This window comes from Electrophorus electricus, chromosome 2, assembly GCF_041902795.1.
Source record: "Electrophorus electricus isolate QZ-2024a chromosome 2, ASM4190279v1, whole genome shotgun sequence".
NCBI classification, from domain to species: Eukaryota; Metazoa; Chordata; class Actinopteri; order Gymnotiformes; family Gymnotidae; genus Electrophorus; species Electrophorus electricus.
The window spans coordinates 32,877,417-32,894,604 of NC_137498.1; the positions used below are offsets into that span (position 1 = coordinate 32,877,417).

Sequence of the window (17,188 nt, forward strand, 5' to 3'; positions counted from 1 at the left end):
GGATCTGGTCTGTCCATATATATATATATATATATATATATATATATATATATATATATATATATATATATATATATATATATATATATATATATATATATATTCGAGAAGCGTATATATATATATATATATATTCGAGAAGCGTTTAATGAATGAATGTATATATGAATGAATGTATATACGAATGTATATATGAATGAATGGATGAATTAATATATATGAATGAATTTATATATATATATATATATATATATATATATATATATATATATATATGTGTGTGTGTGTGTGTGTGTGTGTGTGTGTGTGTGTGTGTGTGTGTATTCATTCATTCAACGCTTCACATCCGTTTGTTTTACTCGTTGACACGAAAAGTTTAATGACTAAGCTGAGTGCTGCATTAAAGTTCTGAAAATATCTTTACTAGTATAATAACCAAAGAAAGCACCGGTATGACAAGTTTTGAATTTCTAGCGACTGACACTGAACCCAAATACCACAAGGCTGACCACACGCTGACTTCCTGAACGGTTCCATCTACTCTGGATCACAGAAACAGCTGTCTGAAATCTGGGTCATAGTTGCCTCGCCTTTATACGGCGAAGGCGGTGCACGACACATGGATTCCACCCTACAGTAAAAGCCTTCCGCAAAATCCTGCACAGATTCATCACGAGGTTTTATTACAGAAACCTCAGCCGACGTCCTTGTTGTCACACTATTTTACAGATCTGTGTATGTTTGAACAGTTGCACCACAGGATGTAATTTTCTACAGGCATCTTAGATATCGCTGAGTGTGTTATATTGACAATGAATATGGCAGCAATACAGAACCAAGCCTCCACTGCACATGACAAGATATTGGACTGTGCGGCGACAGGTAAATAGGGGTCTGCTGTAAAATGGTTGTAAACCTATGATGACTTTGGGCATCATGGATTCAGAGGTGCTAAAGCCAAGCATCATTTAAGTTTTAAAATTCTTTTGGTGCCTGAGCTTTTGACAAATTTACAAAGACCATTAGCTGAAAGCTTGGGATGTTTCTACTACTGAACAGTGGGTATGAGGTACCAGTGCAAACAGTGGTGTAGCAAAAAAAAAATTCCACCACGACAGGTAGTGTGAAGGCCTTTTAATACACACACACACACACACACACACACACACACATATATATATATATATATATATATATATATATATATATATATATATATATATATATATATATATATATATATATAAAATTTACAATCCCCTCCTGGGGGCCCCCCTTAGCTCAAGGCCCCCCCACAGTGTATGCCTCTCTCCTATGTCAGGGAGTATAAACATAGACTGTATGTAAATAATAAGAACAAGGACCTGACCTTTAGAATATTCCACAGATATTCCAACAAACCTTTCATGCATACCAGTGTAGTTAATAACCTAGCGAAGCTAATTATAACTGTGATAACATTTTTTACTAGGTAGATGACAGGGCTGTAACTTATGAAGAGTATGTTGGCTATTAATCAGCATCTGTTCCTCAGTGTTATGCACAGAAATGGTGTAAGTTTCTACAAGTCTGTTTATAGACATTAGTGGTATGACAAACATAGAAAATGTTAGGTTTTAAAAACTGAAGAGACCATATCCATATGGAAATCCATATGGCCTAACTACAAGGGTAAATGGGCTTTATAGAATAATAAAATGCACACTAGCTCAAGTGTGAAGCCAGACCCAAGGATAGTTATGGCCATTTTGAGTCTCTCTCACGCACATGCGCACACACACACACACACACACACACACACACATACACAAAGATTATGCTAACTTGACATCATCAGGTTTATAGTTTCCATAAAAGGACAGTGTCCTTGCCCTAGTGAAACCCCGCCTTCAGCTGAGCCATGCGCACCGGTCATTTCTGCCAGGAGATAGCTGCGTTGCTTTTTTCTAAAGGGTGTAGGTTTCATGGGGCTGTTAGCCTGGAACACACAAACAAGTTTCTGTTTCTTGACCATCACAACAAGCCATCAACAAGCTAAACAAATGTGAAAGAAATGACAAGAGCCAAGGACAAGGTGTAAGTGAGAGAGAAAAAAAAAATTCATTCCTTTAAAAAAAAATGCTGTATGCTATGTTGCACAACCCACAGACCCACCTTCCTACTGGTGCCCAGCAGGGGGGTCTTTAACACAAGTGCATAATATGGGCATTACATTTGCTTCTGGGAAATCAATGAGTTTAAAATAATCTTCTGAAAAGCACAATTACAGTACCCTTTTCTATGACTGCTTACCCCACATGAATTGTTATATGAACCCTTTATTAGAGGTTTTATTAAACCACTTTCATGAAAATAGTATGTCTTTGCTCTGGTATGTAAAAGTGACTTACACCTTGATGTGACTATATGGGTTATCTGTAGTTTCATTCTCATATCCTTCTCTAAGTCATAAATGCTTGCCCTCATTGTATAACATATTCACTCATTGTTATCTTAGCACCATGACTAACACTGTGACTGTGCATATTCAGCCAATATAGACCAGCCACACTGGGCCTGAACAGAGGTTCCTGCACTCCTGCAGCCTGCCTGCATCCCAGCCTACAGCAACGGAAGGGATCTTTGGTTCCTCATTAGAATATGATCCACCCTCTCACTGATCAGAAATTCGATCCCATATCGAACACACATGTGAGATAAAACTGAGGTCATGCTAATCTGTACTTCTGTTGCCAAATCAAAATTTAATCCAATAGCCTGCCTTTCAAGTGCTACTATATATATATATATATATATATATATATATATATATATATATATATATATATATATATATATATATATATATATATTCCATATAAGGAGTTTTCTCCAAAAGCTATAAAATACAACTAATGCCAGGTGTGTTGAAAAGGAGCATGTTTAATAAAGTTATACCTCAAATCAATGTAGTGTCATTGTTATCCATAAAGGGGTTTATTTTGAAATTGCATGAATACTACCTGAGTTACGATCAGGAAGCTTAATTTGTATTCAGAACCAAACAACCAAAGCGTAATCCTTTATTTGCCACTCCAAGTTGAACTTTTGCATGTGTTTATCTTCTAATCCACAAGTAGAAAGGCAGGATTTGGCAGTCTGTGGGAAAAGAAATGCTAAAAAGAGACAGTGAGAGGGGGTGGAAGAGAGAGTGGAGGAGTGAGAGAGAGAGAGAGAGAGAGAGAGAGAGAGAGAGAGAGAGAGAGAGAGAGAGAGAGAGAGAGAGAGAGAGAGAGAGAGGAATGGGAGCAGGTGTGCAAGCAGCATGAGCCCTTTAGTGAGCTTCTGAGTCAAAACATTCTGTGACAGGCCAGTACTTCTCTATTTACATCTGTCACTGTGAGACTAACTACATAAAAGGAACACTGCTTCTGGGAATAGTTCAGTGGTTCAACAAGCCAATTAAACAGGTGTGTATCTGCCCTGTTGCTGAAATGGGTATAGCGTATGTTCTCTGAAGATGAATTACACATTGCCTAGCATTTGGAGTATGATCCATAGGTCCAGTGTGGCATGTGGTGGATTATGATGAACAGTGCACCTCAGTGCAGTATTATGACCTCTGGGGTTCTCGGCATAATGTCTCTGAGGTTGAATTACTGAACATAGGTGCAATAGTACTCTGATACTTATTAAAATACCTGACCACAGCCCCAAGCAGCTGTGTCTTGTTCCAGCTCAGAGTATACCTGTTACACCATCTCATACACAAGACCCATCATTATAATGTCACTTTAAAAACACTAACAAAGATTAGGATAATTAATAAAGAAAAATATTACTAGTAATGAAGAAAAAATACAATAATAAACACACTAAGAGGAAGCTTTAAGTGAAAGGAGGCATTTTGAGATATATTTAGTTCATGGTTTTTGGTAATGGTTAGGCCCCTTCTCACGCAGCAGGAGCAATGCTAACATTTTCCATTCCTTCCACTCCATAAAGAAAGCTGCAGTAACTTTAAGGTCCCATCTGCTGAGTCCATCTAAGAATGATCACATGGATTATCTTACAAAAGAAAATGGATTATGCAAACACAATTCTTTTCCATCTTTAAAAGCATCATTAGAATTATTAAGTATGGATATAGTAATGCCACACCTGGTACGTGCTACAAGTATTCAAATTACACTGAAACATTATACATCACTATAAGACTCATCGGTTCCATCATTCATTCTGCAGTTTAATACTGTAGGCAAAGAGTGTGGCCTCCATTTACTGTCATCATTAAGGATCCATCCCAAAAGGCTAAAAATGGGGCTTCTTGCTACTCTCTTCACAGACTAAGAAAAGCATAAGTCATAACATTGGAGGCCCAGTGTCTGACATATCATTAAACATTTAACAATGCCTAGATAAGAGTTCTCACAGCTAAGATGATGGCTCTCTGCACCTTATGCAAGTGTAGCGCTCTGATCTTTAGTGCAGTTTCCACTGTCAGGAGAGGGTCCCATGTGGATCAGACATGCTCTCCCATGTCAGACCACAAGTGAGCATCAGTGCCTACTCTGCACCACTGAACAAGGTGGAAGTAGGGCAGAGAGCCTGGCTCACGCATGAAGAGTGTATGTCTGCAGCTGCTCCTCTACATGATCGAGCAAAGGGATGCATTTATCACTACTAGGAAACCTGGTAATGCTTCTTCTAAGCAACAAATTACATATTTCTCGAGCATGCCATTTATCCTAAACCAACAAGTCTGCTTGTTGCCTGGTCATCTCTCCAGTACAGGGCAATTGCGGTGAGGTGTGTTGAGAGAGGGATATTTTATCAGACAAGTCCCACCAGAGAGTAGATAACCAGTAATAACAACTCACACAGTCTTAATAACAATGATACTTAGACCAATACAGAAAGATATGAGAGACACTATCAAAATTGTCTCTGAGTATGTGTATGTGTCTCCTTGGCTATGTCCTTGGTAACTGTTTGGGGGTATGTGAGAAACAGGAGCATGTAATCCAAGTTTAGGTGAGAGTGCCCAATCACTGTGAGAACACCTCACAGTTCTCACAGACTCCCAGGAGACTACATGCCTAAACACGCAGTGCCATGCCTAAACACTACAACACCAAAGCAGAGCCATCAACAAACAAATGAGAGGCAATAAAATGCACAAGAGAAACATGCAAGAGAAGCCAAAATGACAGCAAAGACCTTACATGACAGCAGATAAATTAATTTGCTGCTACACTGGGCTCACCAAGAAACAACTTGTTATAACATGACTCTGAACACAACTTCTCTCTCAAGGTCATGCCAAGAAGCCCCAGAGACAGCCCTAGTGCTGGAGTACATGTGTGAGCTGGGTACAGCAGAGAGGCCAGAGCGAGGCAGGCTATGATTAGAGCAGGGGATGGGGATGGAAGATGAGTGCAGGTGATGAATTGGGTGTCCTGGCCTCCTTCACTTCCACCAGGCTGATCCATCTCCTCCTGAGTGTTGTAGGCTGCTCAAAGCCCTGGTGCTTCAGAACTGGAGCAGAGTGAAAAATGATTAGCAACAGGGACATGAGAGCCTCCTGCAGCTACGCTAGAATTAGCACTTTCAATGTGGCCGAACTCATTTACGAGCCATCGAGTCCCCCAGTGGACTCACTATAATTAGATCAACTCTGCATTGAACATGCATGCAATATGTATCATGTTGAATGTTCTAGTGAAACTCCTTTCAAGTTTTTCAAAGTCAGACACTATGGTGTGTCTATGTGGAGTAGTTACAGCCTCTGAGTTAATATCACCAGCACCAATATAGTAATAAGGAATAGGCTAGTTAACCTATGTGGAGGATGTTGAAAGCATAACACATGCACCACCCACTTTATTAGAAGAACTTGTTTATTAGAAACACCTTATAGTTAGAGGGAAACTCCTTGGTTGTCATGCACAATTCACCAACCTCCAGCTCTTCATCAGTTGTCAGTTTTGGACCACAGGCTCATGGCCTGTTTTGGAGTTTTGTTCGGCAAACAATTCTCTGCCCCAGAAGTGACACTGACTCCAGTAACACTATATGACAGATACACTCATACTATCACAACATCCAATATTACGTCTGTCACAGCTGTGTTGTGAATGGTTCCCCGCCAAAATAACATCCATACACTAGTGGACCTGTGGTGAGAAACTGACCAGTACATGATACTGTCTTGAACCATTTGTTCTTAACCTGAAGAGCTTATTGGTTTTTCCTGAGTACAAGGGGTTCTAGAAAACACCTATTAAAAAGTGCTGTACTCTGATAAAAAGTACATAGACCTCTAAGATAAGTGTAGCATAACTAGTGAAGTGGCCAGATAATGTATTTGCAAGAAAGATGTTTCTGTAAAGATGGTGATAAATAGTCTAATATTAGATTTTGATATGTTTCTTTTCCCCTATCAATTATATAATGTTCTCCATCTACACTAGTAATGAGATAATGCTGAAACCTAGATGTCTTGTGACAGTTTATTAACATCCTACATTGTCCTCCAGCTGTACTGAAATTTATCTCAATAACACTTTCACTGTATTCAGACTATTAAGAGAATAACCAGTTTCATACGGTTGCCAGCCGAAAACACACCAAGCCTTGTAGCCTGGGAATGAATAATCTCGGAAACATTAGATAAATCAAGGACAGAGCTACCTTAACCTTCTAAGGCGCAATAGCTAATTTCTCGGTCTCACTTTGAGCACCTTATTCATATTCTTTATTCGAGGAATTCTTACGGGTCTTGTCTTACTGAAACGCAGTCAACTCATTTTCTATATTGCTCAGATGTTGACGAGCAGACGCCAGTTCAAAGAATCGTTCAAAGGCGACGATATGGTCCTAAATGTCTGTTCATGTCGGCAGGTGTCGCACAGGTGACTGCTTACTGACGCACCTCGAGTAGGACCACAGACACGCTCTAGCTGTCAGCAGCAGTGCTACACCTTATTAAGCTACATCCGTCAGTGAGAAAACCGGCAGCGCTTTGAAGCTGTCAGATATACTAACCTCTAAACATAGGGTAGCATAATACACGAACGTAGCAGGCCATATTAAACTGCACTTATCCAGTGCCAGGTTTTTGAGTCTGGTTCAACGCGTCTGTTGGATTTGCTTGTCTGAAATATTCACAGATCGTTTCTGATGCTGTAAACGTGTTTATCTGCCCAGTAATGTTAGGCCAAAATAAGCAGTACAACCAGAAAATGATTTTTCATCAGCACAGCATGATTGGTATGCGTAAGATATTATCTGGTATGTCTATACAAACGAGCAAACCTCAGAATAATCTGACAGTTGTCAGTCATAGCCCCAGAGACGTACTCTGATTTCCTTCGGACGCACTGTGCATTAGAACAAACAGCAGTCTTGACCTCACACACAGCAAGCCTCCGTTGCATATATTATTCATGTATCTTATTATGAGGCAAAGGACAGTTTGATGTAACGTGATGCTTCTGTATATAGAAGTAACCGTAGAGGAATCACGTGAAAAAGACTGATCATCGTGTACTAAACACAAAAATGCCTTCCGAATAACGCAGGTCATGCTTAATTTGGTATAAAAATTCTCGCTGCATCACAGAAACAACACTGTACAACAGCACCATCTACTGATCAGAGCACAATATTTTACATCAATTAAAACAAGGTTATTATTAAGTTGTAGGTTAGTTACATTCTTAACAACGTACTAAAATGAAATAAAATCTAAAGAATAAAAAATAAACCCCTTACAAAAATTATTATTTGGTATGAACAAAGAATATAAGGGGATTCATTATCGAATAAATGTGCTTCAATTAATGTTTTCCCTTTGAGGATCATGACAATTCACGTGGTAAATATGATTTCTATATAAATAATAGGTGAATATATCATATTATGGGAGTTTTACAGTCCATTTCATAAGAGCCAGAAACATGGAGAAGAAATCAAGTAATTGTACAAAAAAACCTTTATTCACTGAAGTTTGCATTCTGGTTGCTTTAGCAAAAAGGTATAACATCCATAATGAACAATTAAGGACAACAGTGTATTATGGATTTGTCTTTTAACCTGCATCCATTAGATCATCAGTGAGACAGGATTTGTGGACAAGGTAGATGCAAATGGCCTAAAGCCACTGGATTTTCCCAGCAAATCCAACTCCACAGCATCTAGGTACATAAGGTCATGGTTTCTTGCCTCAGAGCATCACAGGAGGAGCACTGAGTAACCCCCATCTGGCAGCACCCTAAGAGCAGCCTGCTTTATCACCAGACAGCATATGCTTCCCTTCCGAAGGGGAACAAACACTTTCATATAACACGAATAAGCAGCACAATGAAGCATACATACAACTCTTTACAGTGTCAGCAATAATTTTCCTCCCACTTCACTACATTTAATAGAGCTTCAGCCTTGCAGCTCAGATCCAGTCAGCCAGTGACACAGCTTTGGTTCATGGGGACTGCAGAGTTGCTACATGGGTAACAGCTGCATCCAATGAGATGGATGGGCGGGATGTGTGGAATTTGTGAAGGTGGATCACACAGAGGCAGGATACTAATAGCCCTGGGTGAAGTTTGAGCCAGTCTCTGGTTGGAGGCCCAGCCCTGGGGCAATAAAGCCACAAGCTGCATAGGCAACCACAGAGCCCAACATCAGTCCAGCCATGTAGGACACAGTCATTGTGTTTCCTGCAAAAAAAAAAAAAAGGCAAATGGAGAGGCACGGCTCAGAAAAGTGAGTGCAAGCTTTCTCTCTCTCTCTCTCTCTCTCTCTCTCTCTCTATCTCTCTCTCTCTCTCTCTCTCTCACACACACACACACACACACACACACACACACACACACACACACACACACACACACACATATACACACACATACATTGAAATATTTTAGTTCTGATTATTGATTACCTTGCAACAGCAGTAGACATCAAGCTCCCTCTCACCCAGCAGCCAAACAGGGCAATGTGACTATCAAAACACCAAAGCTAGTGTGTGCCTGCCGATGTGAAGGTTTTATTTGCATTATGCTGCTTGGCTGCTCCCAGCCTTACTGGCAAAGCCAGTCCCATTTGCTCCTGTGAAGGCAGCGCGTGTACCTGTTAGCTCTCTCTGCTCAGGCGGCACCCTGCCCGCAGCCTGAATCATGGGTACACTGCCGAAGTAGCCGTTGCTGATGCCCATGAGGAGGGAAAAAACGCAAGGCCACGCTGGGTGGGTGAGCGTTGGCATCGGGGCCGGGTACACACACATGATGAACAGGGGGATGAAGACCACACGCAGGCAGGAGCAGAGCAACAGGCGCACACCGTTCCACTCATAAGGCAAAGCTGCCAAGATCTGTAGACAGGCAGGCGGCCATTAGTCTGGAAGGAACTTACTCCGGAGGGAAACCTTTTCAAAAGGCAAGTATATACATGGATAAAGATGTTTTTTCTAGATTGTGTCCTGTTTTTTTCCATTTAGCGTCTAGGACTTCGTCAGCCTAATTCTTATTTAAGTCTTACCATAGGACCGACAGTGCCTCTTTAACATGTATACACACACGAATCATCATAACAGTACTGAAATAACCATGGTCAAGAAAGCAGAGGCAAGGGGGATATATCATGGCACAGCTGTTTTGATATAGCGGCTCACTTTGCCCACAAAGTCAGACATGTTGAAGATGGCCATAATAAGGATGGGGAGCCACTCCCCCAGGGTGGGGTTACGGATCTCAGACTCCAGGCCAGGAAACAGGCATAGTGTGATGAAGTAGGTGACTGCAATGGACAACATGTAGGTCCAAATCACCCGGGAAACCACATAACGATGCAGGATCATATCTGTAATAGAAATGCTCACTGATTACAGCTGTTTCCTCAGGGAGAAAATGTCAAGGAATTGTTGGTATAATTAAATCATAACATATAAATAGCAGCTTTAAAATGATGATCCATATGTGAATAGATTCCTCTATTATGTCTCTGTCCATGTGTATGAATTTTTTTAAGGAAGTGTTCCCTAGTATTCTTCAAAGTCAGTGCTGGGGCTATCACCAGATATGGTTCTGGTGTTCTGAAATCCTTGATTTTTACCCAGTATTCCAAAAATATCATGTGTGAGTTAAAGACTAATGCCATTGCTCTTATCATCCTACCTCTGATGCCTGGCCAGCTCCTTTTAATCTTTATCTTTGGCACATCAAATCTCACATATGTGCTGCTGCCTGCATAAACTGCCTCTGTGGCGCCACCTTCAGCTGGTGACGCTGGTTCTGCACCACTGCCCTTGAAAGCACAGAGATGACGTCAGTCCTCTTTACTAATAAAATATATATACATATACATCCAAGTCAGACAAGGAGGGGTGGCCTTAATTTGCAGAAAGTTGCTAATTGTGCACCTTATTAAATGCTGGAAACTGAAACATGTGAAATGACAATGACCACACCACTCAGATCTGCATAGTTCTGTTACAGCATGCACTGGGTTCAGCGGTTATGAATCTCTCTCAAATGAGCTAGTGGTTCTGCAGAGGCTGTGTGAAGAGGGCCATTACTTGATTAAGTACCTAGCTGAGTCTGTAAAACCACTCTCTTTAATTTGTTGAGATTAAAAAAACAGCCCCTGGGTTTGGAAGCGAAGGGAGACTGGTAGAACTGAGCATAGTGATTGAGGAGGCACGGAATAGTCAAAGACAAAAAGACCAAAAAAGTGGAAAATAATAATAAGCATTAGGACATCCATGCTGTTGGCACACTTTAGCACTGTCTTCTGTTTTCACCTAGTCATGCCACCCCTCATGGCTTTGCTATTCACATATCTCCAATATTTTCACTTATAGCTGAAATGAGAAAATATCTTCTTTGTTCAGATTGAACAGATATCACTAGGCCTTTATCCATCCAGGAGCTGGTTTTCATCTCTGCAGATGAAACTTGCTCCAATCGGTCCATTACTCTAAAAATGGGTAATTTATTTAGCATGAAGGAATAGCTCTTAGTATTCTGTCTGTCACCCAGAGGAAAAACATTGTTATGCCGATGTACTTATGCAAATGAACTGAACAGCCTCTAACACTAAATCAAGTTCTATCCTTATCTTTCTGAATTTAGAGCACTTTCACCAGCACCAGTGCAATGGACCTGCACGAATGGCAGACAGTAGCAGCCCATTTTCAAAAGAAACAAATGTTCCTTTCAGGCTCTGTTTCATTTGAGCCCAGTTTCATGGCTTAGATATTATGCCAGCATTAAACTACAATAACCTTTTCATTTCTTATCTCAAATTTTTTTCTAAATCATAAATAGTAGTTTAAATAAAGTGAACATACTGCTAGCTGTGAATTTGTTTTTGCCATATAATCCTAGAGACGACTGTGCTGACTCAAGGATTATTGTTAGATATGATAGTATATCAATGCACAATACACTACAACTTTATTGCAGCAACACTTGAGAAATGCTGCCAATTACCACTCAGTTTGGTTTAGAGATAGGGCAGAAATTATTACTATAGTGAGGAAATGTGTTATATAGAGAAAAGTGTCTTATGCACATAGATGAATATATTAAATTAAAATGAATGTAAGAGAGAACCTAAAGAAAATAGCTTCTGAATTTCACTATTTCCAAATTGAGTACATGGTTATAACTTCTTTTTAAAAGTGAATTCCCAGCATATTGTTCGTAATTGCCATTATCATTTGACATTTTCATTCTAATAATACAAAAACTTACAAATCTTACTTCCTCTGCTATGACATCATGGTGGACTTGGTACTGGTTGCCATGATGTGTGTTCTCTTTGGGGTGGGTGAGGCCCTGGCGGGCCAATCCTGTGTAATAACGCACGAAGTGTGTCCTCCGCACCAGCACGTGCAGAATGAAACACATCAACTCCATGCTGATGGAGATGAGGAAGAAGATGATGGTGTTCTTCCTCTCATCACTAATCAGCAGCTTGGTGAAGATCCGGCTAAGGGAGATGATCACTCCTGCTGTGCCTTAGAGATGAGGAGCAATATATGCTTGGTTGGGATGTATGTATTGAAACACAAATCTTATCAGATCAAAGCTGGATCATCTTACTTTCTCCTGTCATTACGCCTTGTGTGTACCGTTTTGGAAGCATCCCCATGTAGCCATAGAAACTGGATTGCTGCACTGCAGACAACATCAATCAAATGCCAGACAAATAACCACGTTGGAAGGTTAATGGCAGTATGTAAACATCAAACACACAGTTTCCTACAGGTGAGGCAAGGAAGCTGCTTCTTCACACATGCTGTATCCCATCCAAAGATTAAGAAGTCCCCAAAAGCAGTACCTGTGCATCCAAACGCCACAATGCCCACGGATATCAGGTTGAGGGCATATGCCTGGGCTGTATTAAACATCTCTAGCCACACATCAAAAATGCTGATGAAAAGCAGAGGGCCAAGAGCAAAGAGGTAACCTGCAAGAAGTGACATTTAACTTCACTTAGATTTGATTCCAGAGAGAGATGCAGAGAGAGAGAGAGAGAGAGAGAGAGAGAGAGAAAGAGAGAGAGAGAGAGAGAGAGAGAGAGAGACTCGGCACAACTAAACCTTGTTTAAAAAAAAGTTTGAATTTTACAGATCTCAAAACAGTGTACTACAACAAAATGTGTCCTTGGAATGAAAGATTTTCCCAATCAAAATAAACATGCATTTGTAATTCAGTGAGTTGCAAAGCAAGAGCTCTTGAAAGGTCCCAAGGCAGGCACTTAAGCCTTAGACCAAACCTGAGGCCTTTATACAAATGTCATTAATAGCACAGCTGCATTTGCATGTGTCTGTGGGAAATAGAGATGTAATTACACAGGGAACGTGCTAAGCACAGCTGAAATGCCTGTAAAAGAAAAAACTCCTAGACTCTACTCATAATTACAATGCTCCACAGCAAAAGGGGTGCACTGTCACACAGAGATGTGGGTGCTGTTGTGAAAATTAAATGGGTTTTTTTCATATGCTAAGGCCCACCACCACCAGCAGCAGCAGCAGCACCAGCACCACCAGCACTGGTCTCTCTGCATCTGTGGAAGGGAGGGTGAGGTGGGTGAATGGGCAGTCCCTCGATGAACTAACTCCTCCTCCAGTCCCTTTGTGTGTGTGGCATGTATATGTGTGAAGAAGCACACTCACCCACGGTGATCCTGGTGTGCAGACTGAGCATCTCCACCACAACATTATTCAAGACCACAGCCACAAGAGCCACAAGGATGTAGGTCAGGCTCATGTCGAACACAATGGATGTCCCTAGTGATAAACACAAACCAAAACCTCAGAACATTCCCGTTTCCCATCACAATTCCCACCCAAATCCTGATTGCCATCCCCAATCCCCAATCCCTTATCCACATCCCTGATCACAGTTCTGATCATGATCTTCTTCTCTTTTTTTCATGGGACCATGAAGGCTGAACAGTAATAAATTTGTCTAATGTGATTTCAGTGGATTAATGTGCATCCATATGCCATACACCTATGTAATATACGTTATATATATTCCATATGTTCAAATATCTTTAAAAGACAGGCTGTACCTTCAAATTTATGATGCAGGTAGTCAACATCTGTGATGAAGCTATTGTAAGGCAACAGGAAGCCAACACCAGCCAGCAGCATGGCAAAGTAGATCCCATGATAACAGTCATCTGGAACAGGTTCTTCAAAAGCTTTGCCCAGAAACCATACAGATTCATTCAGGCATTGCTAAAATATCTATCAACATGCACCAGCTGCCTTCTGCTGCTGAAATGATGTGAGTCCATTTGTGATGTGAGGCATTGTGCTACCGTATGTGCTTCTCAGCGTGTGTTTTGTCACTTCAAGGTTCACTTTTTTGCATTCATGTGTAGGAGCATCATTGATATTCTGCTCTGCTTTTCTTATATTGTTGTGGGAGTCATCAGGGCACTGACTGATGTAGGTTTGGTCTCATAACATTTCCACTTTTGACATTACCACTTTTGGCAGAAGGGATGTGAATTTTTAAGTTGACAACCTCTATATATAAAACTATATATATAAAACTCTATATATAAAACACCCAATATATCTTTTCTCAAAGATTAGAAGGTGCGTTTTGCTTTCCTAGCCCTTCCAGGCAGTGTTAGTGCCCTGTTTAAGATAACGTGATTAGTACTTGCTGTTTCACAGTAGGTGATTCAACTTACATGGCAACATAACCTCAGGCTTGAACCATGCAATTTGTACCCATAGCCCTAACACACTGCCCAGTGTGCACAGACTGCGCTTGCGTTCATGTCAGAGCCACGGATATGCATGCAGCCAAGTAGTTATGTAAGGGAGACTCTCACCAGTCTCAGTCAGAGCCAGCACCCCTTTGTCTGAGATGTCTTTGCCTTGGCAGTCCTCTTCCTCTAGCTGGTAGCTCTCAAAGCTGAAGCTCATCACCACATTTCCCTCTGGGGTCTTGGTGGGGGTGGTCTGCCTGTGTCTCTCTGCACCTTTAGAGACCATAGTCTGGCTCTCAGACAGCTTTCACACTTACTTTCAGTTGGCTTTGTTCGGTGGCAATGGAAGTATGGTCAATACTGCATAGAAGAGGACACTTATTATTTATCTATGCCATAAAAATAAGCTTTTCTGTGTACCACATAATGCAACAAATGGTTATGATGTTAAGAAGGGACACTATATAGCAACTCCACAAAATACATACTGTAGGTTCAAAAGTACAAAGGTATAATCTATATTTCAAATTCACATATATTTCACACATATTCATAATATATATATATATATATATGTGTGTGTGTGTGTGTGTGTGTGTGTGTGTGTGTGTGTGTGTGTGTGTGAATGGGGACCAAGGAATATATATATATATATATATATATATATATATATATATATATATATATATATATATATATATCAGCCTTTATGTTTGTTATTTCTTCCTTGGTCCCCATTCACATGGCTAAATGTCACATATTATCACATATGAGATAAATCTGTAACAAGATTGACCCCTGAAAATTTATTATGAGACCATAGATATACTGCTCTAAAGCCTGCACATTTAAAAGAGCACAAAGCAAGATTACTAAAGATTAATGTTATATTATGTTATCCTGTTAGTCAAAACTAGGGGAGATGAAAGGGCCCTGTGTCACATGAATTCCATCCCCATACAATCCTGCAAAGCTTCAAGCCACTTTCTGCTCAGTTAGTTGTATTATTTTACTTTTTACTTAACATCTCCACATTATGCCATGCTTGCTGTTCAGTGGCATCAGTTAACTAAGCCTTTCCAGTTTTGATCATTAGAACTCTCATGTGTAAACTAGCATCTACCTCACCAGCATTTAAATGTCGCATTTAAATGCCGCTCGTCAGGATACATACATACATACACTATTTGGCTGTCATAGATATGATTACTGTATATGCTAACAATGAATGAATGAATGAACTCCTCTTAGAAAGTCCCAAAGCCAGCAAATTAGAGACTGGTGAGAATATGGTCAAGGCATGCATGGACCAAAAAAAAATGGTGCAACATATGGATGAAGAATCTTTTATCCTCCAAACACTTTACATCAAACATCCCCAACAATATGGACAGTATGTATATTTCTCTAGAATAATACAGTACAAACAATTAATAAGAGCATTTTAATAAACATGAGCCAGGCTGATTTGGAACAACAGTGTGTGTAAAAGCTGGGAATTATAAACATTATGAAGGCAGAAGAACAGTTTGTTGTGCAGTATTTGAAGATTTGAAATAGTACCCTTGCATAGTTACCTCTAAAGCTGATTAACCTGCCATCTCTGTCATTGTGGTGACCCTTGGTGTTTGACTAAGCTATTGCATGTCAACAACAGAAAGAACTGTAGATAAAAGGCAAGCATAGAACGACACACGGCAAGACAAGTGTCATTTGGCAAGCTCTTTAACAAAACAAGATGTTCTTTCTGGTCTCCTTCATAAGACAGAAGGGAATCCAGTAATCTCTCCTTTCATATCTGTTCTCTAAAGAAATAAAGCTTTTTGATGCAAACACCTTCGAGGCAAAATATGTTAACCATTGCGCCTCGCTTGGTTGCCTACCAGATCTTTTTCACCGTGTTGTGTATGCGACTGTGTAGCCTAATTGGTGGTGGTCTCTCCAGAACAATAAAAACGTTATACTTAGCTATTAAGTTCATTAGCTGATAAGCGATGTGTTTTGACAGGTGGTGACGCTCAAAATTGCTCCAAAAATATGATCTGAAGTAATTTATTTTCTGAAGATTCAGTAATAAGAATTGTCAAGGAAAAGTATATGATTTAGATAAGGAACAGGGAGATATTGCACAAGAGGATAATTTTTAATTAGTTAACACAAGTAGAATATTGTAAATGTCAAGATTTTTCTTACAATCTAATAGCACTTTTCATCCAATTTATCCGCTGGAATACAAACGCGAGAACTCTCACATCTAAAACATTATTTTATAAAATAATCCTTCTTTGCTTTTATTTGGACTAGAGAAATTCTAAGGCCTGATTAGCTAAAATTTCAAATACATTTTCATTATTCATCAAAGAACAATACAAATCACATATGCATAGGTAACATATCAAATCGTGTCGTTTAAAGAACGAAACAACAGGTTAAAGCTCACCCGAAATGAATTAGATACCTCGTGCACACATTGTAGTCCTTAAAAAATGATAGTCTTCGTCTATAACATATTTATCAGAAGAGTTGCTGCGTTTTGGCTGAATCCATTGAGCAGGTTTCTGACAGCGATGTACTTGCAGGCTATGACTCGGTGTAGAGCCACAGCGAAATCCCCTCGCTCTGTCATTCTCCCTCCCACACAGAAAACCCGTAACAAGAAATTCAGTCTCGACCTATCTGCCACGGCAAACCTTCTTACATTATCGATTCAACCGGTAAAATGTAATACAAACCAAGCAGCTTGGGTAACTATTGAACAGATGGTTTGCGTGCTTTACTTCGTAAATTTAAAAGTTATACATGCACCCTGATAAAGATTTACACTGATACATTTAAATTATAGAAACCGGAGTTTAAGCATACATTTTACAGTCAAACCTTCGCATCCAAATCAACAGAAGACAAACACAAATATTTTTACATAATTATTTTATATGTTACACTGTTAGGATCAAATATTTACACATGGAAA

At 39.9% G+C, this 17,188-nt stretch overlaps 1 protein-coding gene across 2 annotated transcripts; it reads right to left on the reverse strand.

The window, feature by feature from the left end:
• Positions 1 to 7,957: 7,957 nt before the first annotated feature.
• On the reverse strand, positions 7,958 to 16,851 carry slc29a4a (solute carrier family 29 member 4a). 2 transcript variants are annotated; one of them, XM_027001241.3, is made up of 11 exons: positions 16,658 to 16,851; positions 14,341 to 14,577; positions 13,564 to 13,695; positions 13,163 to 13,276; positions 12,325 to 12,453; positions 12,087 to 12,161; positions 11,745 to 12,001; positions 10,155 to 10,284; positions 9,653 to 9,840; positions 9,112 to 9,352; positions 7,958 to 8,699 (listed from the first exon to the last, which is right to left on the reverse strand). In XM_027001241.3, exons 2-11 carry the CDS (start codon positions 14,501 to 14,503, stop codon positions 8,566 to 8,568), a joined length of 1,563 nt encoding a protein of 520 aa, XP_026857042.1. In that variant the 5' UTR covers positions 14,504 to 14,577; positions 16,658 to 16,851; the 3' UTR covers positions 7,958 to 8,565. The 2 variants fall into 2 exon arrangements, with proteins under 2 accessions (XP_026857042.1, XP_026856967.1); XM_027001166.3 differs by having other exon boundaries at positions 11,736 to 12,001.
• Between the last annotated feature and the right edge of the window lie 337 nt (positions 16,852 to 17,188).

What these genes read in the sequence shown, in the direction of transcription:
- slc29a4a (XM_027001166.3), bottom strand. Translation starts at nt 14,503, where the DNA reads ATGGTCTCTAAAGGTGCAGAGAGACACAGGCAGACCACCCCCACCAAG. An exon ending in AGGCGTAATGACAGGAGAAA is followed by an intron (nt 12,002 to 12,086) that starts GTAAGATGATCC and finishes CTCATCTCTAAG; the next exon opens with GCACAGCAGGAGTGATCATC. An exon ending in TGTCTGACTTTGTGGGCAAA is followed by an intron (nt 9,353 to 9,652) that starts GTGAGCCGCTAT and finishes GCCTGTCTACAG; the next exon opens with ATCTTGGCAGCTTTGCCTTA.